We start from the raw sequence: 20208 nt of genomic DNA on the forward strand, positions 1-20208 counted from the left end.
ATGGCGCTAGAGCGAGTATGAGAAAGCGGAGCTGGAACAAACCATTTTGGGAGGGGGGAGGGGTTATCTATACTTTTGTTGTTAAAATGTTCCATCTCAATTAAGTACTGTATGCTTTTTATACTTTTAGTAGTGTGTCCCACAAACAGCAAATATTTTCAAAAAAAGTAAGACATCTTTGGGGTGCTTTGATTCATTTTGGGGGTGCTGAAGCACCTCCAAAACTTGGCTAAAATCGCCCCTGTCTCTAAACAAAAGAAAATGAGAAATGTTCTCAGAATGTGACTGTTTTATTTGATTTTGTTTTTTTCTTATTAAGAGCATTGGGGACCCTATTAGCTGGAGGAATCCAGCAGCTGAATTTCAGGGTCCACAAAAAAGAAACAAATACATGTTTCTGGAAAAGGCAAAACTTCTTCAGACCTTACGAGTGCTCATTAAAATAACTCACCTTAGGTTGCTGTTTTAAGAAATACATTGCTTCCTTAAAGTGGTCCAGATGAATCTTTTGCATAATTTCAGATTTGGCTTCGACCACACATATAGAGAGGACGACAAAGCCTTTGTTAGCCAGTAGACTGGCTCTTGTCTCAGATCTCAATGAAGGATGCATTTGTCGGCCGCATTTGGAAAAAGCCTTTGAATTGGGACAGCCTTCATTGCGTCGCTGTGATGTAATTGGCCTTCAAATGTGGCCTCCAAAGGATGCATCCCCTGAACTGAGACATAGCCTACGTCACACAACTTGATGACGGCAGACCTGACAGAGCTAAAAGAGAGTGAGCTCGAGTGATGGACAGAGGAAGATATATCACAGAGATGAGGAAACAAACATAGAGACAAAGATCAATACACATAAACTTGACAAAGACAGAAGGGATAAAGAGAGACTACTGAAACGATAGGTAAATAAGGGACAAGACAAGGAGGAAAAAGGAACCTAACAATAACAAACAAGAAATTATGAACCAGGATTAAAGATAAACTCAGGGTAAAAAGAACTAAACTCAGGACTACACTGTAAAAAGCTAAAATCATTTCTTACAGCAAAGGAAACAATCATAAATCCACAAGAAACCCAAAACATTGGGTCAAAGACCCAGGACCATTACAATTGTATTTGTTCAGAAACACTCATCGGGCTGTCATTTAATTAAAATAAAGAGAGAAAGCTTGGAACAACTGCAGTACCTGGAGGAGTGAACAGGACTCCACTAATGTTCCCCTCTTTGACAGGAACCCGACTGACCCCATCTCCAATCAGAACCCTCTCATTTGTCTCTTCTGCCAGTATCCTGCCTTCCTCCTCGTGCACAGAAAAATTCACCAACTGAGGCTCCAGAGACTTTGTCTCTTGAAACCTTTTGTGCATGGTATCTGGCCTCATGGACCACACGAGACCCATAGGCTCTACTCCAACGTAGGTCCCACCAAGTGAGGGATCTCTGTTCAGGTCGACCTCCCCACTGCCATCAGCCCTGTAGGTGGCCGAGGAGCTGAACACCACTCCCTTCTCATCAGTTAATCTGGCTCTCATAGTGACCGCCTGTCTGGACCTCAACCCTTCCACCTTCACCTTAATGGGTTCGTCGAACAGACACCTGGCTCTTGGCAACAGCCTCAATCTTACTTGAGAGGACATCTTTTCTGAAAGAGTGAAACTGGAGCCAATAAGTATTGATAGGCAGGCAGACTAACAATCACAATGAACTGGACTACTGGGAACCGGTTTGCTACAAAAAACAGTTCTCAGTTCCCATCTCTAGTAATCAGTGTGCTGATTTTGTATGATAACCAATACAAAACTTTATCATGACGTAATGCTGAAGAACCGGCTTCATTCATGACAGAAACATTACTTTCACCACTATATAAGCTACCTGGAGATCTTTGGCTCTCTGGAAGGACTGTGACAGTGATATCTATCTCTGTGCTGGGGGTCTGTCTGAGAGATTTCCTTCCTCCACTTCTTTCTTCTGCTGCTTATTCCAGAAAAAGAAAAACAGCATTAGAGGAGTGGTGTTTTCACAGACTTGTCAACTTTCAGATAAATGGGAGCAGTGGAACAAACTGAACTCAACTCTTTGGTTGACTGAAATAGAACATGAAGTGATCTTCATTCAGTATTCAGTTATAGAATTCAGTATGAAAATATCTACAACAAAACTACAAAATCCTTGAGATAAATTCAGTGTGTATTGGGTAATCTTGCAGGATAAAGTGGTCTCACTCCACACCCATATAACATATTCATACAGTGGGACAAACTAAATGAAAAAATGTGTAAAAATACTGTCAAGACGCTGTAAATTTGCATATGTAATATATTGCATGGGGTAGTAAATGTGTTTAACAGGATTTGCTTGAATGACAGGGTAAGTCTTAATGTGCTACCTTTTGGTCAATTTTGAGCAACTGTCGATTAACCCATATCAGTATGAGAACTTTACATCAGAAACCCTCCCATGATTCTAAAACAATCTTCGTACAGTTAATAAAATAGATTTTCTATTTTAATATAATTTCAATTAATATAATTTTCTATATTCAGTACAAATATACAGTCAGCTGAGGAATTACCTATTTTAGTCAGTTTAATTCCTCTATTCAGCTATACTAGTATCTGAACATTCATTTCAGTGTTCTCTTTTACATTTTCTGGTTCACACTTAAAACATTTTAATTATCCTCATTAAACCTAAACACATGCCAGTGGAATGGCAAAAGGAACAGCAGAGAAGAACCAATCCAAGGACATCAATTCACAGTCAAAATGATTTAAAAGTAATGTTAATAAAACTTACAAAAATAGAAGTGTTAACAGAAGCTGACTGTAAATAAGCAATAGAGGGCTGTGCAGTGGAAATGCAGCTTCAAATTGCAGAAAAATTAAAAGTTAAGTTAAAGTTGTAAGAAAAAAGAAAGATAGAAAACCAGCTGGAAAGCTTCCTCGGGGGTTAAGTCATGAAACAAACTTGATCACAGTTGAAGTCCAAGACACATAACTGCCCTCAATAGTGCTCTTATTTATTGAGAGGGATTTTTAGCTTCACCGGATCACTCTTACAGTTGAAGTGCTGTTTATCAAATTGGGTTGAGAGGATAAGGGGTGGGGTGGGTTAGGTGGCAGAGGGAATAGTGTATCGATATTACTACTTGCCACGCTTTGAAATTGAATGTAATGTAAAGCATTTTGGATCATCTATTTATATTTTTCCATGTCTGTTTCCAAAATTTTGTATTTCAAGGACATAATAATAACCAAGTTAATAACAAGTTCTAACCATGGTTACAAAACAAAATCAGCATCACTCAACAACAGCACCTGTTACTGATTAACTCACTAGGTGTGATTTGTGGGCAAAGGATAGCAGCAAGAGTGAAAGGTGAAGTTTACACACAGTGAAAGTGAACTAATGAAAACTAAAATTGCACCAACTTCTACGTGCAAAGCAATGAAATAGGAATGGTCAAGAGTAAGATCAGTTAATAGATCATGGATGAAATCAAGCCAGCAATGTGACTGGAAGGACAAATAAAGAAGCTGTGACTCACATATTTCTCATATGTCATCAGAAAACAACTGTCATTAGAGCCTTATGATTGGAAGAACAAAATTGGAAGAACAAAAGGAACAATGCAATGAGGGAGACTGGCAATGTGTTGGCTTAACACATTATATATATATTATATATAATAACAACAACAGGAAGCTCTTTGGCCAGATTTATTCAGCTTACATTGATCGTACAATGGTACAAAACACTCAGGTTTTTGTTTTTTTCATTATTTTTGAAAAGAGCCTGCACTTGTAGGTGAAGTTGAGAGATACCAGTAAGTGATCTTCTTCATGCAGATAGTGAGCAAGAAGTTGTTAGATGTGATGATGGTGGAAGCAAGGAAAGCAAGAAAATGATAAGGAAGTGTGATAGTAAGAATGAGGACAAATGTCTTCAATTCTGAATATTTACTTATTTTGGCCTTCATGATTTTAACCATTATACTGTAGGAACAGAAGGTCAGGAAAGCTGATTCCTTTTATCTGTTTCTGCAAATCAAACACGTTTCTAGAGAAGTCTTATATGTGCCTCTGACAGATTTAGACTTAAGGTAATCGAAATTCTAGGTCTTCTTGCAACAATTGCTGAATTTTCTTTCTTAAATAAAGTATATTTAGTGGCACTGTATTTTTTCTATTTTAGATTTTCCTTCATCATTGTTGTGCATTTTATTCATTTTAGTGGCATTTTACATTGTTAGTACTTTGTGCAGCATGGACTGTTGGAAATCTGTCTGCACATGGTAAGCAGGTTCCCTAGCTGATGGACTTCAAACCTTCTGATGACTCAACCAAGGATACACCAATAATTTACTGATCTTTTTTCTGTTTCCACCTCCTGGAAGCAAAAAAGTTGATCTAGATCTTACTTTTTTCAAGCCAGAGCCACTTGTAACATTATAACAAATACAAAACCTGATGAAAGAATCACAACTAAAAATAACAGTTGTATAGGGAGGGCACCATTTTCAACATCTCACCTTATAGGAATTTTATCCCCTCCCGACCCCCTTTTTTGATTCATTTAGAGCAATATTTGCATGTTTTACATCAAAGTCTACTGCTTATAGTCAGATGCAGAGTAAACAGAATTAATGCTGAGTTAAGTAACTCGGAGTTAATTGTTGGACTCGGAGCTTGTTGAACCTGCTTTCAAGAATAGTGCACAGGGAAAGCAGACAAATCTACAAATGATGCTCCAGAGAAGTCCAAACAAAAGTCTGTGAAGAATAAAACCGTTAACAACAACAACAGGAAGAGATGTGAGGATACTTAGTGAAGGAACAAACAAATTGACAGCTGAGGGAGGGACAAATTGAGGCAAACACAGAGAAACAGTGAAGCTTGAAAGATAAGTGGGAAGAAACTCATACAAATCATGGCTCTTCTACGAATCACACATTTTTAACAAGTTGTCGTAAATTAATTTGATGTTATTTATTTTTCAGTTACTCAGTCTTTATAATTATATCTTTCTTTTATAACTTGGTTTTAGTCTGTCCAGCATCACAACTCAGGTGAGTTCTGAAGAACTCCTGGGTCTTCTTCCACAGGTGGACCTCAGCTGCTGCGTGTGCCTTACGGTGTGTTCACACCGAACGCGATGGACGCGAACAAAAACGCCCCAAACGCCCCTAATTTGACGCGTGCACATTCGCGCCTCAACGCGTGTCCAAGAAAAATCCATCGCGCGTCAACCGGAAATGTGGGAGGGATGTGGGAGGAAGTTGTGCCAGACCGGTATCTTTGCAAGATGGCAGCTGTCGAGTTAGCGCTTGAAGAGAGAGTCTCCCTTCTCTATGTACTGTGGAGAGCAGAGCAGCGGCGTAAAAGACGCCCTCGCCGTACCTGGGTCCATCAGGTCCTCCAGAGGCATGAGCAGTTTGGTGAGTTTCACCATTTGCTCCAGGAGCTGTGCCTGGATGACGGCCGATTCCAGCGACATCACCGTCTTTCACTCGGCCAGTTTGAGGACCTGCTTCCCCGGGTCGGTCCCAGAATCGCCCGCCTAGACACCAATTACAGGCGCTCAATCCCACCTGCAGAGCGCCTGTCCATCTGCCTGAGGTTAGTAAAAGTATTTAATACGGTAGTCCTTTATTGATACCTGTGCTAATACATGCTAAACCATCCATTTATACACTGCTAACATGGATGTGCTATGCCAGACGTTCCCAAAGTGTGGGGCCCGCCCCCTAGGGGGGGCGCAGAGCCATTGCAGGGGGGGCGCGGCATGAAAAGGGAAAAAAAAAAAAAAAACAACGCTTGGACACTGCTAGCACGGGGCGCCCACACAAACGCAAAGCAGGAGATGAAGCATCGCTGAATATGTTTCCAAACCAACTTCATTCTAAGCCAAAGACTAGAAAATATGGTGAAGCATATCTTCCCTTTGATTTCACCTGCACAAGTGCCGAGGTAGGTCTCCCTGCAGGATTGGTTTTCCCTTCGTCAGGAGCACACGCTGGGCTGTTTAAATCACGGACAAACAGGATCCCACATTCTTGATTTGTAGTTCACAAACACTTGTTGTAATGACTAACTACTCCTGACATTTTGGAGATGCTAGCTCTTTATACAGTAAAGTTACAGCGGGATACAAATAATATCAGGCTGATCCTGCCACGATTTGTTCCCCCGGTTCAAATCACGGACAAACAGCATCCAACAGTTGTTTATGTTTTTGAACCCATTTTGCAAAGGGATTTTTTGAAAAATGTATTGATAGCAATGTTGAATATTATTACACAGGAAAAAAAAACAACTACATGTAAAATAATTACACCGTGATGCCTCTGCCTTTCTAAATGGAGGGACAGTAACTGCATGTATATGTAAGCGTGTAAAACCTGCAGATAGTCAGATTAACAGTATTTTGTCTCTATCTGCCATTCTGCAATTCATCTCATGTAAACAATAACGTGGCGCACAGCGTGACGTGAAAAAAGGCACATACCTTTGACGTTGCATGACGAACTCTATATTCCTCGTCCACACATAAACGCAAAAAAGGAGTTTTAAAAAATCTCCATTCTCGGTGATTCAAAACGCCGTTTATGTGTGGACGAAACAGCTGCGTTTTTAAAAATACCCGTGTAGGTGCGGACGTAGCGTAAAAGACTTTATTAGTTTATTTTCTTGCTACCTGCATATTACTTGTATTTGCTTAATTGTTTACTAAATGTTTGAGGTGTGAAATAAACCGCAATGGAGCAAAATATGGGTGTGTGTGGTTGGAGGATGTGTTCTTGCGTGCGTGCGCGCGCGCGCGAGGGGGGGCGCGAACATTTTTCTTGTAAAACAAGGGGGGCCCAGCAAAAAAAGTTTGGGAACCACTGTGCTATGCTAACAGTGAATGCTCTCGGTGTTTACTGATAGCAAACTGTGGTACGGAGACGACTGTTTATAATATTTCTAGTGATACTCAGAAGGTCTCATCAAGTCCCGATTTAATTTGATTTATGCTGTTATCAGTGTTTGAATGATAGCATGTCTGTGGTGTCATATCAATGTATGCGCTCGGTGTTTGCTGATATCAAACTGTAGCATTAGGACCACTGAGTTAACCTTTGTAGTGATACTCACTCCTTTTTATTTAGACCTGGTTTAATTCTGGGATAGTTGAATATTTGTATATAATCACCGCAGACTGTTTTAGATTATATCTAATATATATCATGTAATTATCCTTATAATTACAAAAGGTTTTATGTAAGATTTATGTTTTGCAATTTGTAATTTTGGAATTTCAATAATGTATTTTGCAGTAACTGCAGTACACATAATACTCATTTTAAACAATTTTGTCCAGGTTCCTTGCCAGCAAACAACTCCTCCAGAGAGGCTGTCCTGGTGAGGGAGAAATTCATGGCTCACTTCTCGGTGGAGGGAGCTGTGTCTTGGCAACCAAAGGAGTAGCCTGTTTGAAGTCCGAGTGACTTCCCCACAACGGCTCTTTTAAGAGCCACCCACAAACCTCTAAAGAGTGTTCCTGTCTTTTTAAATTTTTCTTAATAAATGGAGCTCTACTCCAAAATAAACTAACCTCTTTTTACTCTCTTAAGTAACTTGTCTTCACTATGTTCCTATATACAGTGTGGTGCAAAAGTTTGGGCAACCTTATTAATAGTCATTATTTTCCTGTATGAATCACTGTTACAATGAAAAATGTCACTTACATATATCATATAGGAGACACACACATTGATATACACTAAATATTTATTTCATTTCTCTTTTTTTGTGTTGCCAATTTATGCACCTGCTTGATTTAAACAGTTATTGCACACTTTCTGTAAACTGCATTTCACTTCTCAAATATCACTGTGTGTGTCTCCTATATGATATATTTGACTATTTTTATTGTGACAACCAATGATTTGTACAAGAAAATAATTACTTTTCACAATGTTGCCCAAACTTTTGCATCCCACTGTATTAGTATGTTTTGTCATTAGTATAATATGAAATAAATTCTACTTGTGTCAAGTCGGGTGCCAATATTTGCTGTGTAGTAGAACAGAGACATTTTGTCATTATAAATGTTTATTTGAAAAAATATAAATTCATTAACAAAAACATTTATCATAAATATATGAAATTTAACTATTTACAGAGAGACAGGAATAAAAAGGACCCAGCTTGGAGTGGAAGAGCCTCAGGGAGAAGGAGGAGAAAAATAAGAACATTGTTTCTGCCCTGGAGAGCTGCTGCCTCATCAGAAAACTACTGATCATTAGGGTCCAATGTTTCCAAATTTAACACAGCTGTGCTGTTTTCAAAAGCTAATTTATAAATTTGAAATTTCACGAATTCTCGTGTCTGAGGCGGCATGCTCTCCAGAACAGGAACAAGGCCGAGGAGGAAATGTTCAGTTGGAGACGGGCGTGGCCTCTTTAGGGACTCCAGGATGGCCAGCTCCACCGCCGATGGACCGTCCTGGGACCCGTCCCTCGCCCGCCTTCGAGCTGTCCTCCTCTGTGGGCCTGTAAAACACAGCACAAAACAACACAAAGTAATGAGAAGGCTGCTACTAGATTTTCATTTTCAAAATTGAAAAAAACAGGATATAAACAGATTGGTTGTAGATATTTAATAAAGGTGATCACAAGGGAATCCAAGCAAGTAAAAAGCTGTCAGTGCTTGATGTTCATACCTGTGGGTGCAGCAGCAGGAGCTGAGGGACCAGGGACTGGGGAGCCAGGAGAAGAGACAGGGGAGGACTCTGCTGCATGATTACTTGACTCTATGAAGACAATATTAAATGTTAACAGGTTGAAGACAATAGTCATAGAGAATATTATATTATTATATACTTATTATTATATACAGTGGTCTCTCATTTATTGCAGCACATGAACAGTAGTCACAGTTCTCACAAGTTGATTCTCAAAGTGAAAACCTTTGTCGATTTTAAAACGTAAAAGTATTATGCCGCGCTTTTTCTCCGTCTGCGGCGCCACTTTTGTGCGCCTTTTTTGCTCCCGGTGCAGGTGTCTATTTCTGAATGAGGGTCATAGTTATGAGTGTTTTTGTGCTGTTTTTTTCTATTGGACGTGATGGTTATCAAAACCAAACATGATAAGTTTGGCAAGCGCAGGAGACACGACACGGAGGAGATTTGTCATTTGGGCTGCAGAATGCAATGCGCATTGTTGAAAGCTTTACGGTGCAATAAAAAAAATCAGCGAAAAGGCGAGGCAGTGACGGATGAACAGCGGGACTACTGTATACTGTTTATTAATAAACAAAATATGTTCCTGTATGACAACACGCATAAATTAACTGCCTACATTAACTCAATGTAAACATACCTTCTGACTGACACTCCCCTGCTGCCTCTTCGGGCTGTCCCTGGTCCTCGGGGGAGAAGTTCTCCACGGTCCGCACCATATTACCGCTAGTCTCCCGCGGGGTGAGGAAGGGGTCCAGAAACCCCATGACCGCGAAGAACTTCCATTTTCTCCCCGATCCTGCTGCAGACCCACTCCCCTTCTCCTTCTCTGTCTTCTTCTCCTTATTATAAGTGTCCCTGAGGCTCTTCCACTTTCTCCTGCAGATGTCCTCTGAATAAACGCATTATCTTGTTAGCGGAAAGGTATTTGTACATCAGTGGGAAAATAGCGGGACAGTAGGCGGGCTTGCTAGCTTTTGCGCGGGTTCATCGGGTCAGTCTGAAAATTAAAAAGAAGGAGGAATGAACTTACCAGGTTGCCCGATCTCCTCACTTATGTGTCTCCAAGCTAGGTCCTTTTTATTCCTGTCTCGGTAGAAGTAGTAGCTAGCATCATATAGCTTCGGGTGATTAGCCACGGCTCTGATGAGCTTTTCCTCCATTCTGAATGAAGAATGAAGGGCTTTGGCTGGATCTGCCCCTTTGACCTAGGTCAGAGCCACGTCACCAGGCTCCTGATTGGTTGTCGCGGCGCGATTTGATGCTGGAGTTCAGATTTTTCCAACTCGAGCGGTAGACGCGAAACGCGCGTATGCACAAAATGCAACACAAAAACTCGCGCGCGTGGTTTTATTCGCGAGTCAAACGCGCCAGACGCGCTACACTGACGCGCGTTTCACACGTTTTGGCGTTTTCGCGACGCAAATCTGCTTCCGAATTTTCGCGGGACCCACAATCGCGCGTCATCGCGCTTTTCCATTGACTTTACATGTAAACCTGACGCTCTATTCGCGTCCATCGCGTTCGGTGTGAACACACCGTTAGGTTCACCTCCCCACGAGGATAAATACCTAAGAACTCCATGTGCAGCAGAAGGGCAGAAGGGTTCATAAGGTGGCTCCAGCAAGTGTCCAGCTCCAGGGTAAGACACACTCTCAAAGTTCTCCTTTCCATGACGCTTCAGTCTCTCCACCATCTGGTCCATGTATGCCTTGCTGTCCCAGGAGAGGTCATCCTCTCCAGCCACAAAGAGGAAATGAGCCTTTGCTCGTTCAATGGGGATGAGGCTGCCCTTGTTCTTCTCTGCTAGCGGGTCTTCATAAATATACTTTCCAATACTGGCACCTGACACAGTGGGAACCAACTTACTGCAGTCATACCCTAATGGTGAGAGAATCTTCTGTTTCCTGTGATATAGAGGAAACGCCACATTGACACTGCAGCCATTGATGCATACTGCAGCCTCAACACCTGGCACAAAGGTAGCAAGTGAGAGTGCAAGGTCTGCTCCCTTTGATCTTGCTACTATGCCAACTCCTTTACTGCCCACCTGTGAAATAACACAAATTAAAGCTGATAAAATTTATAGAAACACTTCAAACTAAGTACTGACTTTATTTGTTAAACCTTTTATGCACTTTGAGAGTGTGACCATTCATCATCCCTGCGAATGAAATGGATAAGGCATTATTGCTAGTGAAGACAAACCTCTGATGGCAAAATTAACCCTTTCATGCATAAATTGTGACAATCTCAATCAGGATTTTTTTCTCGAGTGTTTCTATTCATCTTTAGGCATAAAAAAATGAATACAAATATTTGAGAATAAAATATCCTGATTGAGGTTGTCATAATTTATGCATGACAGGGTTAAATAACAATAATTACAATGAAACACGTCATATATCTATAGTAACATTACACGACCAGTGGGTGGTAGGGTATGGAGTGACACATCAGTGTTCAATGTAGTGGCTTATGTGCAAGTATACCAACAACACTGACACAAATACAAGAAAACTGCCTTTGAATAGCTGTTCACTGTAGTGACCACTATGGATGAAAGGGTTCATTTAAAAATAAAAGAGTCAAACATTCACAATAATATATTTTGTATGTGATATTCTTTAAATTATCATATTTAATTAAATAAAACAATAAAGTTCATAGTTATTTTTGCTATGTACCTTGATTTTATCCTTTTAGATACCAATTAAGCTGATTTACTGTAGTAAACTTGATTTTTGTAGAAAAAAATGAAATTGTTCATATTTTAAGTTCAACCAACAAGATTATAGTAAATAATTACTGAGATTTTGAGAAACAGGTAGGTTGATTTTATTGTTAGCTTAGCCAGACCAATTCCCCATATTTGGGTTCTGTGCTGGGCTGGCTGCAGCTTTATGTTTGGAGAAATTAATTCACTTATCCAAATCTCTAAACAAAAGAAAATGAGAAATGTTCTCAGAATGTGACTGTTTTATTTCATTTTATTTTTTCCTTATTAAGAGCATTAGGAACCCTATTAGCTGGAGGAATCCAGCAGCTGAATTTCAGGGTCCACAAAAAAGAAACAAATACATGTTTCTGGAAAAGGCAAAACTTCTTCAGACCTTACGAGTGCTCATTAAAATAACTCACCTTAGGTTGCTGTTTTAAGAAATACATTGCTTCCTTAAAGCGGTCCAGATGAATCTTTTGCATAATTTCAGATTTGGCTTCGACCACACATATAGAGAGGACGACAAAGCCTTTGTTAGCCAGTAGACTGGCTCTTGTCTCAGATCTCAATGTAGATATATCCAAGACAGCGGGAAACAGACCTTCTCCTGGAACATAGTAAACACAAAATTTTCTTCTGTCAATGAAATAAAAAACTTTTTCATTTTTAATTTCTAGTTTTGCTTAAGATCTAATCTTTGTCACTTTATTGTGTGACTAAATAAAAGAACAATAGAAAGACAGCAGTTACAGCCATAACTGAATAAAAGCTTGACACCCTTTGAACTTTAAACTAGTTGACAGATGGACTGAAATGAAAACTGATGACGTGACAACGAACAAAGGAAACTGAGGACCTAAATACACAGGATAACAAGCGGGAACACCTGGGAAACAACACTGGGCATAATCTAAATGATTAGACAGTGGAAGGAAAACTGAACACCAAGCACATGAGACAATGACTATCTAAATACAACTGAAAACACATTGAGATGCGACTACAGCTGTGTCTCAATTCAGGGACTGCATCCTTTGGAGGACCCGGCCTTCATGGTCTACGTGGGCCGGGTCCTCTGAAGACTGAGAAGGCCGGAAATGCGAGGCTGTGAAGTGGGATGGTCTAGCCTTCAGATTTGTGCCACTGCTGTCTCGGCGAAGCTTAATAAACTCAGCAGTCTGCTCCTTGCTATATAAAATATAACAATGATATTAGAGTAAATTCTCTACCATCTCAAACTTCTGTGTAATCAGTTTTCTGTTTGACGTTTATTCAGCAGTATGAAAACTGTAACGTTAATCTCAGCCGAACGGATTTACTTGGGAACAAATAAAATACTGAAAAAAGCCAAACAATAACATTAAGTTATCTAACTGACTTATATATCATGTTTAACCTGAGTAGCAGAAGACACAAGGTCTGAAACGATTGTGCTGGGAGTTCAGTGTTCTCGCCGGCTCTAGTGAGCCTTGACCACCTCGTCAGCTATCGAGCTGGTGGGTAACAGACGTCTCCGAAAACATCGGAGCACTTTTGCAAATATGTGATGTCTTGATAAACCGAGCAGATATTTGAAGTTCTCGCTTGAAAATATGTTAAAAGTTTATTTTGTGACCCAGAAAGAGTAATATTTCAAACTCTTTAGCCGTGCTCCTCTGCCATTGCCCCATTTGAAAATTATTTTTATATTATTATAAAAATGTTATAAATACTAATTTAATTAATACAGTATTACAAACTGGTGCATTCCCAACACAAATGAAAACAGCTAAAGTAATACCACTGTTTAAAAATGGAGATAGACACCAATTCACAAATTACAGGCCTGTTTCTCAACTTTCACAATTTTCAAAAATACTGGAAAAAGTTTTCATTAATAGACTTGACAAATTTATAGATAAACACAAAATAATAATGGACAGTCAGTATGGTTTCAGACCAAATAGATCAACATCTATGGCATTAATGGAACTAATTGAAAATATCACCAACAATATAGATCAAAGACAATGCACAGTTAGTGTTTTCATTGATCTAAAAAAAGCTTTTGACACAATTAACCATGAAATATTACTTCATAAACTGGAGTACTATGGTATTAGAGGAGTGGTGCTAGAGTGGGTCAGAAGTTATTTGAGAGACAGGCAACAATTTGTGAAGATTGGTGAATATCAATCAGAGTGCCTGGACATTGTTTGCGGAGTGCCACAGGGGTCAGTATTGGGACCAAAGCTGTTTATCCTCTATATCAATGATATATGTAAAACATCTGATATATTGCAGTTTATTTTATTTGCAGATGATACAAATATTTTTTGTGCTGGAGAGAATTCACAGCAGCTTTTGGAAATTGTCACACAAGAAATTATTAAACTAAAAACATGGTTTGACAGAAACAAGTTATCACTAAATTTGAAAAAAACTACATTTATGTTATTTGGAAATTGTAAAAAAGATGCCGGAGCAAAATTGTTAATAAACAATGTTGAAGTAGAGCAAGTTTCTGAAACAAAATTTCTGGGTGTGATAATAGATAACAAAATCTGCTGGAAACCTCACATAAAGCATATACAAGCTAAACTGTCAAGAAGCATCTCTGTACTGAGTAAAGTTAAACATTTTTTGCCTTCCAAATCACTCCGGGTACTTTACTGTTCATTTATATTGCCATATTTAGAATACTGTGTGGAAATCTGAGGAAATACATACAAAACTTCACTTCAACCACTATGTAAAACTCAGAAAAAAGCAATCAGGATTATTACTAAAGCAGGATTTAGAGACCACACTAACATCATGTTCTTGAAATTAAAAATACTGAAGTTTATGGATCTTATAAAATATAAAACTGCAAAAATTATGTACAAAGCCAGATACAATATGTTACCAGGAAATGTACAGAGAATGTTTTTTGACAGAAACGGGGACTATGAATTGAGGGGAAAATTAAATCTGAAGACTCTTAAAGCACGGACAAAGGTTAAAACCTTTTGTGTTACTATTTATGGGGTAAAACTGTGGAACAGTTTTACTGTGGACCTACAGCAATGTTCAAGCATTAGTCAGTTTATAAAGATGTTTCGAAAACTGATTTTGGAAGAATATGAAACTGATAAAGTTGATCACCCATTGTATATATAACTATGCTAAATTGTATCTAAATTATATCTATCACTGTAGCTATGTTTATACATGTTCTCCTTGTTTATTGTGTGGGGTAAGTGATGATGGGAATTAGGTGAATAGTGGGATTCAATAGAATGTTAAGCATGGGGTAGGGATTAATAAGTATGTTATACTTCTTCCTACTCCATTTCAGACCTAATAATTGTCATTTCATGTAATTGAGACTCTGTTTGATTTATTGATTTATTTATTTTTATTTTTATTTATTTTTTTCTTTTCTTTTCTTTGTTTTATCTGAGCACATACGTGTGTGTATGTACACAGAGTAAATGCAAGTATGTGTACTTGTGTATATATTGGTTTTTTTTGTATATGTCTGAAATAAAGATACTACTACTACTACTACAAAGAGTAATAGTAATAATATTACAGCTACACAGGTGCCACCATTGTTGGAAATGGGAACTTGCTGTTATGCGCTATGAATTCTGGGATAGGTTAGGCCACGAAGGATACACCCAACCCATCCTTCAAATTCGGGGAAATGAAGGATGCATTTGTCGGCCGCATTTGGAAAAAGCCTTAGAATTGGGACAGCCTTCATTGCGTCGCTGTGATGTAATCGGCCTGCAAATGCGGCCTCCAAAGGATGCATCCCCTGAACTGAGACATAGCCTACGTCACACAACTTGATGACGGCAGACATGACAGAGCTAAAAGAGAGTGAGCTCGAGTGATGGACAGAGGAAGATATATCACAGAGATGAGGAAACAAACATAGAGACAAAGATCAATACACATAAACTTGACAAAGACAGAAAGGATAAAGAGAGACTACTGAAACGATAGGTAAATAAGGGACAAGACAAGGAGGAAAAAGGAACCTAATAACAAACAAGAAATTATGAACCAGGATTAAAGATAAACTCATGGTAAAAAGAACTAAACTCAGGACTACACTGTAAAAAGCTAAAATCATTTCTTACAGCAAAGGAAACAATCATAAATCCTCTGTGTACCTCTGAGGTTCCACCTGTTCCTGATCGCCTGGCTGACGAGACTGCTATTTAAGGCACTTGCGCTTGTGCGACATCGTACTTAATTGTGGATTGCCTGACCTTCCTCTCTCTCTCTGTGCACAGGTTTTGGGCCCCTCTCCTTGTGTGGTGATCCTGAGTTGTTATTGAGAGCACTGTAAATATTGGACCCCTTGCAGCTCCCTTGGAGCACCAAGCCCCTTACACACTTCCATCTTGTTGCCTTTCTGAGTGTTACTGAATTCACCTGCTCCTGTCTATGTGACAGTATTGCGTAATCTTGCAGGATAAAGTGGTCTCACTACAAATATGTATAACATATTCATTCAATGGGTTAAAATAAAAATAAAAAATGAAAATATTGTCAAGAAACTACAAAGTTACATATCTGCAGGGCTCGCAAAATTTCAAAATCCCTGGTAGCCCTTCGGGCAGGGACTCTTCAGTTTTTGGTAGCCCAAAATAGCCTGTGGTAGTTCACTCTTTGCAACATAGTACGCTGTTCTAAACAGATTTTTCAGGTTTATTTTTAGTATGTTATTTGCAGTTGGTGTTTGTTCTGGGAAAGATATTGCAGACTGAGCAATAATGCATTTCTTGCATTTCTCATGGGTTCTAATGGGGGCCTTTCTTAAAATGACTGGTCCCAGTAACAAAGGCGCTTGTCGACTCAGAAATTGAGGCAAAACCAACAACACACCCGGCAGAACATTATGTTATTTACACGGGTGCACATAAGTGGTCCGCATGTGCGCATTCGCTGTCAAAATAAAAGATGTGCACCAGATAAGAAGTTGCAAAGCGTGTTTGCGTCCATATAAAAAGTCACTGTTTTTGTCTGCTAAAGTGGTATTTTCACGGCACATTCTGCACCACATCTCTGTGTGTTCATCATTTGTTTTAAGCTAGCTCACCTCCTGCAACCACTTTTCCGAGAATACGTGCTTCTTTTGTGGTTCGGACTCCTTCTGACATTTCTTTGGAGGTGGAGGAACACCAAAGTAATTGCTTAAAGGAGCTTCTTCAACATCTTTAAGAGTTCTAAACAAATGTCTGTCCTCCTCCAGAAAATCTTATGTACGCAAACACGCGTTGCAACTTCTTATCTTGTACGCATTTTTTATTTTGACAGCGAATGCGCACCTGCGGACCACTTATGTGCAGCCCTGGTTATTTAGCTCATCATATTGCAGCCACATAAATTCTTTTGTCCATGAAACCATAAAGCTGCACTTTCTTTTTGCCTTATAGTCTGATTTGTCATTACTTTTTTCCGTTTTGTGGTAAGCTTTTCTTTGGCTGTCACTTCTTCACGCTGACCTGTTGTCAGGCGTTGTGGAGTGGAGGCGAGGAAGAAGGAACCCAAACGCAGGACTCGCAGGTAGGTGAAGCTGGGTGATTTATTGATGATGGAGTGAACACACAGAACAGAGGAAGGACATGGCTGGCTGGACGACTGACTGAACAAATGAACGAAGGACGGACTGACTGGCTGACCGAACACTGGCGGAAACAACAACATAACCTAAACATCATCAATGACACGACAAAGAACGAGTAGAAACAGAAGACTTAAATACACAGACTGATGAGGATGATAATGAGAGACCGGTGAGTACACAGCTGAACACAATCTGGCTAATGGCACGAGACGAGGTGACAGGAACAAACAGGAAATGAAACAGGAAGTGGCAAAATAAACTGAACATGAACAAAACGGAAAGCACTGGGTCACCGACCCAGGAACCCTGACACCTGTCTTATTTGGCTCAGCAGAACTAAAATATATATCCTGCTGCTTTTACACACGTACTCGCATAACGCTCAGCGATTCTCTGTGCGATCAACCTCTCACATGTTTAAGCTTGCTGCGGGAGATTTCACTTGTCATGTTTGCATAGTAAGCTAATGATTGATAAGACGACGTCAGACGAATTGGTGCGCAAATTATCGTCACTCACCAATCAGTACTGTCGCTCTCTACACACAGTTCGCGCGATTGCAAAGTGAAAGCAAAAAACAAGCGCAAATTCAAACGCAATTTCAGTATGTCATGTATTGACAGTGGCTCACCGATGCCAATGACATAATTACCCAGCTACATTTCCGAAAGAATGCAAAAGCATTGATATACATTTTTCCTTCCTATGATAGCCCGACGGGCAGGGCTGAGATAGATTTTGGTAGCCCGACTGGAAAAATCGCTAGCCCCGGGACGTCGGGCTAGCGATTTTGCGAGCGCTGTATCTAATATATTATCTGGCTAACAAATGTGTTTAATAGGATTTGCTAGAACACCAGGGAAAGTTTCAATGTGCTAATTTTGGTTAAATTTGAGTAACTGTTGCCCAACCCATATCAGTATAACAACTTTACACTAGAAACTCTCCCATGCTTCATATCAAAATGATTTTTGTGGAGTTAATAAAATCGATTTTCTTTTTTAATATAATTCAAATTAACATAATTTTCTATATTTAGTACACGTATACAGTCAATTGAGGAATTACCTATTTTAGTCAGTTTAATCCCTCTTTTCAGCCATACTAGTATCTGAAAATTCATTTCAGTGTGCTATTTTCAGCCACTTTCTGGTTCACACTTAAAAAAAATGTAATTACCCTCATTAAACCTAAACACCTGACAATAAGATTAGGAGAGAAGAGATAATCCAAGGACATCAATGCACAGTCAAAATGAAATAAAAGTAATTTTAATAAAACTTACAAGGACATAAGTGTTAACAGAAGCTGACTGCAAATAAGCAATAGAGGGTTGTTGAGTCCCTGAAAAGGAGGAAAGAGCTGTGTAAAAAACTGGAGCTTCTTGTTTCTTGTTTTATAGTCTTTTATAAATATGTACTAGTTACAGGAATTTACTGCTTAAGTTTAGTCTGACAATGGCAGCTACATGATGTGAATTGACACTCTGTGTTATGCTAGTTGTTACTCTATAAAAGTATAAAAGAGCGTTTGTATTTTTTCCTGTTGTTAATGAAATCTGTCAATGAAATCTGTCATTCTGGTGGTTACTTTGGTTAGCCATAGGTGTGTATGAGACCATGCATACAGCAGAGGGTAACCCCGTAGCATATGTTCGTATCATCACAGGCGTAGCAGTTGTCTGCATTCTTATCACTTTGTGGGAGTAGAGGTGTGTTTCCCCTAGACTGTGTTCGGTGAGTTAACTAAGCATTGAATTTCAAAATAGATTAATTACAAGTTATATTTGTACACTTTAAATTTGATGGTTTTAATCATAGTTTAGCATAGTAAAGTTGCTAAAGTTAAAGTTGTTAGCTAGCTTTCTTTTAGCTAGCAAACGTTCCTCGTAAATACAGAGTACATTGTCAATTTTTCCACTTATACTTAAAATTTATCACTTGTCAGGGTGCATCTGGTTAGCAGATAGACCTTGCAGACAGCAGAGCATGTTCAATTTGAACCTGTATATGTTCAAATTAACCAGTCAGCAGCTGCCTGCATTTTTATCATGGTGTCAGAGTAAATTTGTGTTTCGACGGTCTTGGGTGAGATAACTAATTACTGACAGAGTGAAATGTGGTGAATTTATGCCAGAGTATTTATGTGAGTAAAAGTATTTCTATCAAATGTATTGATATTTTAAGCTCAAATGTGAAATATGCCTGAGGTTAAAGTTAGTTGACCTAGCAAGAAAAAACAAAATTGTGTGTGTGCACACAAGACTTGCTTTCGTTACCTTCTGTAATTGTAAGCATAATGTGAAGTGTGGGATTGTGGTATGTCAACAGTGGTCTTCAAATAATTAAAAAGAATATTCTCTCACACATTTGGATATGACACAAAGTCCACAATTTGGACTACAGTGTGTAGATTTATTTATTTTATTTTTTTTGAATTTTGGATTCATCTTTTCAGTGTTTCATTGTAGTGTTTTAGAGAAGGTTTTATACTTAAAATAACTTGTTAACTCAAAAGCCTCGATAAGTCTTTGTAGTCTTTTATAGTCCTTAGAACTCAACAAAAACTGTTTGAAATAGTCTCCAAATCTAGGTTACATTTACTTTCACTCACCTTATCCTACTGCTAGCAAAGGGTGCATTGAAAGCAGGACAGTATGTAACAGATTTAATGCAAGTTATAAAAATTCAATTGTTTATTTGTTAAAAACAAAAATTAAATCAATAATTAGCAAAACGCTAGTCCTATAAATGTAATATGTTTGACTTTTCGCCTAGTAAACTTTTTTTATTCTCCAGAGTTCGGTGGAAACAAGAAGAGAGGTCGCAATCCGTTGCCTGATGGTGTATTTGAAAGAGAAAGAAGAGGATCTTTTCAGAGAACAGCTGGTAGGTAAATCTCACATTGTTTTGTGTTATATTTTTAAATAGCACATAAAATACCGACATGTTTCTTTTTAACCTACTTGCCAGGATGGTGAAGAACAGTTCTCAGAAGAAGTGGTAAAGATCGTAGTCACCAGACGTGCAGCAGTGTCTCTTCCAGCCGTTGCTAAAATTGTGATTGAAGGAACAGCTGTCCTGGAAGACCTTGATGTGCCCAGAGCATGTGCCATAATGATGGGACTTATATACGCTCTCAATCTGAGC

At 39.0% G+C, this 20208-nt stretch overlaps 2 protein-coding genes and 1 pseudogene across 3 annotated transcripts; all 3 read right to left on the reverse strand.

Moving 5' to 3' along the window:
* Nucleotides 1-794: 794 nt before the first annotated feature.
* Nucleotides 795-2371, reverse strand: LOC148101721 (acyl-coenzyme A thioesterase 5 pseudogene; annotated as a pseudogene). Its single transcript, XR_015719450.1, has 2 exons — nt 1881-2371; nt 795-1647 (listed from the first exon to the last, which is right to left on the reverse strand). The product of XR_015719450.1 is annotated as an acyl-coenzyme A thioesterase 5 pseudogene (transcript).
* A 4964-nt stretch (nt 2372-7335) lies between these two features.
* LOC148101722 (uncharacterized) lies at nt 7336-10124 on the reverse strand. Its single transcript, XM_087845351.1, has 4 exons — nt 9766-10124; nt 9373-9624; nt 8715-8804; nt 7336-8544 (listed from the first exon to the last, which is right to left on the reverse strand). Exons 1-4 carry the CDS (start codon nt 9893-9895, stop codon nt 8285-8287), a joined length of 732 nt encoding a protein of 243 aa, XP_087701477.1. The 5' UTR covers nt 9896-10124; the 3' UTR covers nt 7336-8284.
* A 4-nt stretch (nt 10125-10128) lies between these two features.
* On the reverse strand, nt 10129-19356 carry LOC148101723 (acyl-coenzyme A thioesterase 6-like). Its single transcript, XM_087845175.1, has 3 exons — nt 19338-19356; nt 11874-12061; nt 10129-10782 (listed from the first exon to the last, which is right to left on the reverse strand). The coding sequence occupies exons 1-3, from the start codon at nt 19354-19356 to the stop codon at nt 10129-10131; spliced, it is 861 nt and encodes a 286-aa protein (XP_087701301.1).
* Between the last annotated feature and the right edge of the window lie 852 nt (nt 19357-20208).

The sequence above is a fragment of the Neolamprologus brichardi genome, chromosome 8, assembly GCF_056152115.1.
Source record: "Neolamprologus brichardi isolate AB-2024 chromosome 8, ASM5615211v1, whole genome shotgun sequence".
NCBI classification, from domain to species: Eukaryota; Metazoa; Chordata; class Actinopteri; order Cichliformes; family Cichlidae; genus Neolamprologus; species Neolamprologus brichardi.

What these genes read in the sequence shown, in the direction of transcription:
- LOC148101722 (XM_087845351.1), bottom strand. Translation starts at nt 9,895, where the DNA reads ATGGAGGAAAAGCTCATCAGAGCCGTGGCTAATCACCCGAAGCTATAT. An exon ending in TGAGGAGATCGGGCAACCTG is followed by an intron (nt 9,625 to 9,765) that starts GTAAGTTCATTC and finishes GCGTTTATTCAG; the next exon opens with AGGACATCTGCAGGAGAAAG. An exon ending in TCCTGCTGCTGCACCCACAG is followed by an intron (nt 8,545 to 8,714) that starts GTATGAACATCA and finishes TGTGTTTTACAG; the next exon opens with GCCCACAGAGGAGGACAGCT.
- LOC148101723 (XM_087845175.1), bottom strand. An exon ending in TCTTAAAACAGCAACCTAAG is followed by an intron (nt 10,783 to 11,873) that starts GTGAGTTATTTT and finishes GTTATTTCACAG; the next exon opens with GTGGGCAGTAAAGGAGTTGG.